Raw genomic sequence first — 9,890 nt, 5'->3', positions numbered from 1 at the left:
TTTTTTTTTTTTTTTTATATGTTTGCATGTATGTTTTGTGTCATATTTGATACACACATGGTGTATCATGTGATACAGCTGTCATTCGAGGAAGAAATAACATCGCAATTTTATTCAAACGCCCAAATTGGATTAAATATGTAATATGAAGCTACGATCAACTTAGGCTTACGATGCTTTTGGAAAACGCAGCCCTGGTTATTCACCATGTTTTGACCATGCTTAGAAATTCATGCATCAAATATAACAGACTTTATAGGGTTAAGGAAAGTATCGGTTTTCATTTAAAAATCTTTAACAATGGTAGAAAAACATACAGGCATCTACTCACAACAAAAGATTGTATTTGAAATATTTATTTGTAGCTGTATGGTATAAATACCACATTGTATGACACACAGATTGCCTTTTCTTGTTGACTCATCCTCGTCAATGCGGCATGAAGTTTTAACTTGTGACCTTGATTTCCCCTTCAGCATCTCAACAGCATCCTAACATCTATTGCAACAACTGTTACTTTCCTGATTCTCAAGAGATTTTAAACAAAGATTCTATTAAAACAGCCATTAATACATTGGAATTGCCAAATGTGAAGTTATATCCCCAGTAACATTGTCTGTAACAAATGCAATTTTTCATAATAAATACATGAAAAACAAAACCCCTGTTTTAAATAAACATTGAAGAGAGTGAAAGGGTAAAAAGAATCTATTAATCATTTTCCATTCTAAAGCCACATTTTCATCTGTTTATTTCAAATTTTATTTTGTGTTGAAGAGTGTTAAAATACAACCAAAATGAAATATTCTATTTTAAATCCCTTAAATATCACAAAAACTTTTTTTATATGGCCACACAGATTTATAATTTATAAATGTCAATAAACTTTTACCTTTAAATATTTTGTCAAATTAGGACTACAAAGTGGTTGCCAACACCTTAGCCAAAACACACACTCCAGCTGATATATAAAGTGAACAACAATGGTAGGTGTTTGTGATGTACGGACATGAGCTAAATATTCTGCCATGGCATAGACATTGGGTAATAAACAACAGGGGCATTGGAGACATTAGAAAAGTCCCGATTACTCCAAGCCAAACCATGTTTATTCATATATTTCCAATATGAGATCTAAACAATCTAGGTTTTGAAATTTATATTGAAGGTCAGTATTGCAATTGATGAAGACAACAAGAAAACAAGGCAATGATAACATGTGAAATGAGGCAACTTATCTCAATGTGGCTGTTTCCCAATAACTGTCTATGAAACCTATAGCCACATCGGAGGTGATCATATTTCGCTGTGCGCTTCAACAGGAGAGGGTGTACTGGTAGGAAGAGGAAGGGACTTGGGATGATAAGGAAGGCGATTTAGCTAATGGACTTGAGCTTGGTCCAGGGGTTGGTTCCACGCACTTCCATAGGAGGGTCATTGTAGAAGATGTGGTTGCAAAGATCATCCAGTGGAGGCTCGGGGTCTGTGGTGGCAAACTGAGCGGCATCTTCAATCTCCTTCCTTACCTCCACATCAATCTCCTGCAAAAGGTGTCAGTGTTTAGTGAAAGTGTAGACAGCACAAAGAATTTACTTTCCCTATTTTAACTACCAATGTGGCTGACTCATTCACACTCCAGCACAACTGTGACTGTCTCAGTGATTGTGTCCTTGTAAGCTTGTGCAGTCTCACCTTAAGCTCCTCCACGCTGGCCATGTTGTTGCTCAGCATGCGATCCTTCAGCATCGAGATCGGGTCGCTCTTACTGCGCACTTCCTGGATTTCCTCACGTGTGCGATAACTATGGGAAGAGTGGATAAGGAGTGCAAAGGTTGTCACATATAGGGAGGAGCACTAATAGAAATACAATCAGGAGTAGTTTTACTGCGGTTCAGTGACACTAAGTAGAGCTATATGAATTACGCTACCTTTTGGGGTCTGTAAGTTTTGTTTTTTTAAAGAAACTGATACTTTTATTTAGCAAGGACGGATAAAATGTATCAAAAGTTACAATATAGGCGTTTATAATTTAAATGATTTCTATTACAAATAATTTTCAATTGTCTTAAGCATCTTTTCCACAACCCTTTTAAACATTGAATAAGTAATGGTAAGAAATAAAAAATGTTTCTTGATCACCAAATCAGCATATTAGAATGATTTCTTAAGTGACAATGAAGACTGGAGTAATGGAGTAATGAAAATTCGGCTTTGCCATCACAGATTTAAATTCCATTTTAAAATAGAAATTCTAAATAAAATAAAATTCTAATTCTAATATTCTAATAATATTTCACAATATTATAATGCAGTCTTGGTGAGCTTAAGAAACTTCTTTCAAAAACATAAATAAAAAATCTTACTGACCCCAAAAATTTGAATGATAGACTATGTTACCCAGTTTAAAGCATTTTAGATATAAAAACACATGCATCTCAGTTACTGAAGCAAACGTGTTGTTCACTGTATAATGATATCTATTCTCCTGTCTATATATAACCCAGGAAGGACTGCTGGTTGTTTAAAGCAACAGTTAGATTTGGTTGAGATTACATAAAATACTACCTGACTCCTGGGTCACTCATACTGTGTCCATGGTAACGATAGGTCTGGAGCTCCATCAAAATGGGACCCTATGAATATAAATTTTAGATGTCTTATTATTGCTAGATAACTGCTTATATTCCATGAGCGTATATGCAAAAAGAAAACATTTTATAAGAAATGTATCAATTATCCCTACATCCCAACAATTTCACATCACTCTAACCACCGCTCACCTTTCCTGATCTGCAGTGTTCAGCAGCAAATTTGGTGGCCTCCCTTACACAAAGGACATCCATGCCATCCACCTACAAAGCCAGAGAACAGGTGAGGAGATATTCTGACATGAAGAGTAAATTCAGACACAAGTAAAAGCATCCTGCATCATACCCTCAATCCAGGGATGAAATCGCCTCTCTTGTAGTAGTCAGTACTAGCCGCCGCTCTCTCCACAGAAGTACCCATGCCATATTTGTTATTCTCGCAAATGAAGATGCAGGGCAGCTTCCACAGAGATGCCATATTATACGTTTCAAAGATCTGACCCTGCGGAAACAGTGCAAAAGCTTGCGTGAAACCTCCCTGTACATACTCATTATAATGCACAAGTTGTTCAAATGGTTATAAGGTAAGGTAAAGCAGTACATGGACATCACAGAAGGCAGATCTGTGTGAATTAGCAGCTAATTCACTCATTAGGACTAGCATGATTGTTTGGAACTGCGTGGAAGTGACTTACCTGATTTGCAGCACCATCACCATAGAGACAGACACACAGCTCATTCTTGCCCAGGTATTGGCAGGCCAACGCTACACCTGCCCCAAGAGGCACCTGGGATACACATGAATAGTTATTCAGTACTGATATCAGCCGTCTATTCATAAGGTACTCTAATCAATTCATTTAAATTACCTGAGCTCCCACAATTCCATTTCCTCCATAAAAATGTTTAGTGTACATATGCATAGACCCTCCCTTTCCTTTGGCAATGCCTCCTCTACGACCTGATGGAGAAATAGAGATGCATAGAAGAGGGATAGAATAAACAAATAGATAAACAAACAAATCGATAAATAATAAAGAAAAATCTGAACTTCAAACAATAGGTTTTGATGTTCTCACCAGTCAGCTCTGCCATGATCTCACGAACGGTGCCCCCTCTAGTGAGAGTATACCCATGAGCACGATACGCTGTGATGAGATGATCTGATAGATTAATACCTCCCTCAATACCCACTGCACACGCTTCCTATTAGAGAACACAATGCACTTGTAAGTGTTTCTGTCTCCACCATGTTGTCAACATTTGAACCAATTACAAATGACTTTTGCAACCATGTGAATCAAAACATATAATAATATTAAATTTGACTATTTTACACTGGCAAAAGTGTTTAGAACTCAAAAGAGTCTCTGATAATCTTGTGCTTGTAAAGATTATATCTGTGTGTTTGTAATGTATGTGTCACCTGTCCATCATAAAGGTGACAGAAGCCCCTGATGATCTTCTGCTTATAGAGCTGATCGGCTTTGAGCTCCATACGTCTCATGGTCTGCATCATGCGGTAGTACTGAAGCCCCTCCTCTCTTGTAAGCACGGCCTGCAGTGGTGGGCCCTCCTCCAGCTTGTGTAAGTCACATTTCTCCCAAAAGAAAAAAAATATATATGTTATGCTTTCAAATGCATTAAGATGTTTTAATGTTTTCACCCTTGCTGCTCACTAAGACTGCATTTATTTGATCAGGAATACAGTAAAACACTAATATTGTCAAGTATTATTACAATTAATTTAAAATAACTGTTTTCTATTTTATTATATTTTAAAATGTAATTTATTTCTATAATGGAAAAGCTGAATTTTCAAAGGCCATTACTCTGCCACATGATCCTTCAAAAATTACTCAAACTGATTTGGTGCTCAAAAACACTTTAAAGTATCAATGTTGAAAGCAGATGTGCTGCTTAATATTTTTATGTAAACTGTGAGGAATTTAAAATGAATTTTTTCAAAATATGAATTTCTTAAAAAAACAAAAACAAACTGCTGATCTGATAAACTCACCTTAATATCAAAGGTGGCTTGAGGGGTAAAGTCTGCATAGGTCCTGGCAGATACCACCACTCTTGCACCCTATGAAACATAAAAAAGAGAAGAAGAAAACATAAAAAAAAAAAAAAAGTACAAAAAAAACTTAACTGAGAAAATGAGTGAAGATGGTGTTAAAAAAAAAAAAAAAAAATTAAGCAGTTGCATGGAAACACACACACATCTGACAGGAACTGAAATGTTAACAACCCCGGTCAAAGCACTCTGTCTTTAGCAGGAATTAAGCCCAGGGAAAACAAAATATATCTGTAATAATCCGACCTACATAAACCACTGTAATTTTACTCGACAACTACATCAATACCAATCTAATACTCATCTAATACCAATAAATCAACACACAGGCCTAGATGTGGAAAACTGACACAGTGCTGGGTATCATCTATTCTACACTGACTTTGCACATCTCTGATTATAGGTTTGGATGTAGAAAACTGAAACATCACGAGGAATCCTTCCATAATTAGATGCGGGACCAACATGCTGAGCAGATCTTTTGCTTAACAGTGACAAAAAACAAATGAAGTTTGTAGAAGTGACTGAAGTGTCATCGGCCGAAGCATTGTGAGTTGGAGTATGCAAGTGCTCTAGGTAAAGTGGAAGGGGCATACAATTCTCCGTAAGGAAGGTAAAAAATGACGTTAAGCTGTGTATATATAAAAGAGACAGTATGTAATTTTAATATAGGGGCTGCCAGTACTCACAGCAAGCTGTGGCTCTGGTAAGGGAGTCTCTCCAGCCAGGCTGTGGGTGATCTCTGGGAAGGAATTATCAAGGCCCAGGAGGCTCTCGGCTGGTGGGGGGCAATGGGGGTCTGTGCTGGTTATGCTGGAACTGCTGTAAGCTACTGCAGGGGTTAACTGTGCTGGACTGGCGGCTGGGTTAATAGGTGACTTAACTGTAATAAGGGCAGGTGATGGAGAAACATCTATAATAGGACTGATGATCTTTTCAAATATAGGTTTTTCTTTTTCTGATACTCTTTCTGTAAGTGGAGGAACCACGCCATCTTCTGAGATGTATGAACTACTGGTCATCACTGGTTCCATGTAACTTTCTTTCTGAGCTATAGCATCTGTCAGGGGTCTGTTGTGTGGCCCTAAGTGTCCTGAAGCCTGGTCACTGCTAGTGTGTCCTAAAGCTTTGTATTCTGCAGGAGTGTTTAAATGTATCTGTGTTAGAGGAGGAGAAGCTAAAGGGCTGTCGGCTTGTGCATCTTTTAAGCGTGATGGGGGGTCAGGCTCATGGTCAAGTGGAGCGGTCAGATTAGCATATTCGCTCTGGACTGCCAGGAGCTGCAGAACGGCCCGGAGAGTGGAGGACTGTAAAAAGAAGGGCACAGGTCACTCCAGAGGCTCAGATTCAGAAGGCCATAAAAAGGGAACATTTAAAGGAACAAGACGAGGCTTTTAGATACCAAAAAGAAGGCATTTTACTGCACAAACCAATCTAATCTATGCTAACCTACACTAGGCTGCTCACAGGCAATAAACAACTGTTGATGGCTACCAGTCAGATAACATTCAAATGGTCAAAATGGCCAATGTTGACAGACACTGATTTCTAGATAGCAGGGTGCCCAATAATCAATATAATGCCAATATCTACATATGCAATTTTCATTATGAGAATTGAGATGTACAATGATATGAACCGAACATATTTTGTGCAATATTTACTCAGAATTAACTAAAAAAAAATAAGTATGTATTGAGTGTACTAGTGTATGAAAGATGGGTTCAAGTGTACTACAAGTGGTAACTAAATACATTTTTTAAATACAAAGATAGTATGTTAAAACTGCATTTTAGTTCATATTCATGGTGTCTCAAAATAGCACAGTTGAGTACACTTAGACGATCTTAAGTTGACCTTAAGAAGTACTAAAGGATCATTTTTAGTATATTAAGTACAAAATTAGTGAGTGAAAATAGAGCACTTTAAGTACATTATGGAAGTGTACTTGTTTTTCACCTGGGTTGGCAAAACAGTTGACAACTTTTAGAACTGACACTGACATTTTTGTTTATCACACAGACATATAATACTGGCCAAATCATATCCCAACTTCAAATACCAGAAAGCCACAATGTATCTCAAACAGGTTTCAACTGATGTCTCTCTTCCTATAAAAAAGATTCCAAATCCACCAGAGGAAAAAAATGGTACTTTCCATGACAAAACGGGGAGTGTTTTTAACATAAACATGTGTGTGTGTGTGTGTGTGTGTGTGTGTGTGTGTGTGTGTGTGTGTGTGTGTGTGATTTAAAGGTAAGATGTGAGATGTAGTAAATGGCTCGGGTAAATAGAGCAGAATTATTCCCCTCAAACCCACAACACAGCAAACTAAAACAGCCACGATTATATGAGCAGTAAGTAAAAAGCATGTAGCAGAAGAGTGTTTAATATGTCAAAACCAGTGATTGGAAACTCAGTGAGGAAGAAAGGATGATCTAAAAATCATAAGCGAGCAAGAAAGTCTTCGTAATGAAATAATTTCAATCAAACTTAATAATCATGTTCATAACCACAGAGAGAACAAAAACTGAAGAAAAGAGCAGATGGCACAGACATCATGTCAACAAGCCCATTTCTAAAACTACCATCCTTACCTCTGATACCAGTTCGGCTCCCTTAAAGGCAGCCCATGGAACAGTAAAATCGAGCAATGTAATATTGAGAGAGAGACAGAGAGAGAGACAGACAGAGAGAGAGACACAGAGAAAGACATAAGAATTAGTAAAGAGAAAGAGATTGAGAGAGAAAGAAATAAGTGAATCATCACGAAAACAAAGATGCTTGACTTGTTCTGCAAAATTCCATTCATTTTATTGTGCCAACAAATCTTTCATTATTAGACTTAAGGAATAAAATTTACTCTGATTACAGATGAACCGCAACTTTTAATATGTCATCTAGAGTAAGAAATTAATCAGGGCTCAGGGAGAAAAGGACATCAATATACCCCTGTTTTGAATTCCTTTGCTGTTTTATTAATATGTTTAAGCCAATGTAGTTAAGGGATTAATAAGGAGTTTATAATATCTAAGAATAAATGTGTAGCTCATTTGAAAGTATTTTTCTTAAAAAAAAAAAAACAGAAAGTAGGACAGATTAAGAAACAGCATTTACATGTCAAACTAGCAACAAAGAATAGAGGTGTATAATCTAAAAAAAGAGACTGGCCAACTGTGAAATAAAATAAAAAAATGTATTAAATTTGATTAAAGTATTTGAAGTCACTTTGAAGACACTGAGCGAGTATATTATAAGGTTTAGGAAAAACATGCCCTCATAAAGGTAAAAATATGCCCCTTAAAATATTTAACAGGAAAAATATTGCCTCTTAATAACATTTATAATAATAACATTATACATAAATATCGTAATAATTGTTATTTGTTATATATAATAATTATGGACACGCTTGTAATGTTAATTATACAACAACTCCTACTCAGACAAGAACTGAGGGGCATTAAACTATTAGAAACAGGCCAACCTTGCGGTCACCTAAATGTTGCATAAAACAGAATATCAACCATCTGGACACTTGCCACTGGACAGTAAATATGATGAAAGTCACTGTCTCTCTCACTGAGGTCACCTTTTATTTCTGACAAGAGAATTACAGAAACAGACTACCATTTCAACCAAGCGTTTTCTGAAAAGTACATTGTTTCTCATTTGTTGCAGTGTTTTATTATAGGTTAACGTTAGTTCAATGACAGCTTGTTGACTAACCAGTTTTAGACGTTACCCTCCCTGTGCATTTTAGCTAGCTAGCTAGCCAAGCTAAATCACTTTGCACAGACAGTAAGATATCTGATTATATTTACATCAATAATAAAAAGAAATGCTACACTGGTTGACGTGAAATAACCAGTAAAAACGGGAGAATTTGACAGCATATGTGTCTTTAGCAGGGTGTCAGCTGGGCCTTGTTACCCGAGCAAGGTCAACATGGCATTACTGCGCTTCGTTCGCCGTCAAAACATTCGTAAATTTGCTTTACTGAGCAAAGAAGCACATTTTATGAATCAAGGGATAAAATACTTACATTCCTGCTGGCGCTTCCCCTCAGAACGTTAGAAATGATGGTTAGCATCTTTCGCATAATATTAACCCACAGCTAACCAGAAACAATCTCCTTCAGTTCTTCTCTCACACAAACCAGCCCAGCGAACGAGGTTTACGCCTGCTGCAGATTCGCTGCACATTCCACTAGAAATATCGCCTCCTGCTGGCCAGAGTACCCACACTACACCAGCGTTTCTCAGGCCTGTTTCTGCATCACTAGGATCTCAAATGTAGTATTCTGCTTTCAGACATATATATATATATATATATATAAATACAGTAGGCTACTTCATGCATTAGAAAATATGTTTGTTCATTTTGTTTTTTTTAACCAAAGCACCAAACTTTGTAATGCAAGTGCACTGATCCACAAACAAGGCCCACTTACTTGTGTGTGCTAACACAAAGAATACAATTTCAAAACCATTGTGTATTTTAGAATTGTGAGGTGTATAGCATTGTATTGATTAGGTAATGCATGAAATCACATAAAATCTAACCTGATAAAGGTCTATTTCTGTCTTTTTCCTTTTTGCAGGATACTGTATTTTAAAGATAATTTTGTAAAATTCAAATATGCTTTACAGATCTTTGTTAGTAAGAATTTAAACAATGTTTTTCATTCATGTTCAATGAATCGTAAACAATTATTGCACATGCATCTGTGGCACAGCCCTTCAGACACTAACAGTTTACAGGTGGCAGGCAATTTAGGTGACACTTAAAATACCTTGCTTATGACATAAAAACACAAAAATGATGCCCAAGGTTCCTGATCACTTTTGTGAATATGCCATAGACCTTCTGCAGGGAGGCATGAGATGTGCAGATGTGGCCAGAGCAATAAACGGCAATCTCCACAATGTACGACACATAAGACATTGCTGCAAGGAGACAGGAAGGACACCTGATCATCCTTGTAGTGACAAACCACATGTAATCACGTGTTCCCCACATCCCTCCATGTCAGGGAATTTGCAAGCACCTTGGTGGTAGAGTGGAGTAACATCTCAAATCAAGAACTGGCAAATCTGTTGCAGTCCACAAGGATGAGATTCTAGGCAGTACTTAATGCAGCTGGTGAATCTTTTAATGTTAATACAAATATTTACACATTAAGAAATTTGCTGAAAATGAAAGCATTTGAATGTGAGAGG

The 9,890-nt window shown here is 37.0% G+C and overlaps 1 protein-coding gene across 2 annotated transcripts; it reads right to left on the bottom strand.

Moving 5' to 3' along the window:
- Positions 1 to 340: 340 nt before the first annotated feature.
- Positions 341 to 8,867, bottom strand: pdha1a (pyruvate dehydrogenase E1 subunit alpha 1a). 2 transcript variants are annotated; one of them, XM_058776878.1, is made up of 12 exons: positions 8,714 to 8,851; positions 7,266 to 7,286; positions 4,609 to 4,677; positions 4,015 to 4,188; positions 3,668 to 3,794; positions 3,458 to 3,549; positions 3,284 to 3,376; positions 2,935 to 3,090; positions 2,781 to 2,852; positions 2,566 to 2,633; positions 1,693 to 1,801; positions 341 to 1,541 (listed from the first exon to the last, which is right to left on the bottom strand). In XM_058776878.1, exons 1-12 carry the CDS (start codon positions 8,768 to 8,770, stop codon positions 1,377 to 1,379), a joined length of 1,203 nt encoding a protein of 400 aa, XP_058632861.1. In that variant the 5' UTR covers positions 8,771 to 8,851; the 3' UTR covers positions 341 to 1,376. The 2 variants fall into 2 exon arrangements, with proteins under 2 accessions (XP_058632861.1, XP_058632862.1); XM_058776879.1 differs by lacking the exon at positions 7,266 to 7,286 and having other exon boundaries at positions 8,714 to 8,867.
- Between the last annotated feature and the right edge of the window lie 1,023 nt (positions 8,868 to 9,890).

Source organism: Onychostoma macrolepis, chromosome 05, assembly GCF_012432095.1.
Source record: "Onychostoma macrolepis isolate SWU-2019 chromosome 05, ASM1243209v1, whole genome shotgun sequence".
In the NCBI taxonomy this organism is placed as follows: Eukaryota; Metazoa; Chordata; class Actinopteri; order Cypriniformes; family Cyprinidae; genus Onychostoma; species Onychostoma macrolepis.
Note: the sequence above shows the minus strand (reverse complement) of the source record. Positions and strands in the feature narration are given on the sequence as shown.

Coding starts and splice junctions, on each gene's coding strand:
- pdha1a (XM_058776878.1), bottom strand. CDS start 8,770: ATGCGAAAGATGCTAACCATCATTTCTAACGTTCTGAGGGGAAGCGCC. Junction 4,678..7,265: donor GAGCCGAACTGGTATCAGAG/GTAAGGATGGTA, acceptor TATGTTTCATAG/GGTGCAAGAGTGGTGGTATC. Junction 3,377..3,457: donor ATGGAATTGTGGGAGCTCAG/GTAATTTAAATG, acceptor TGTGTATCCCAG/GTGCCTCTTGGGGCAGGTGT.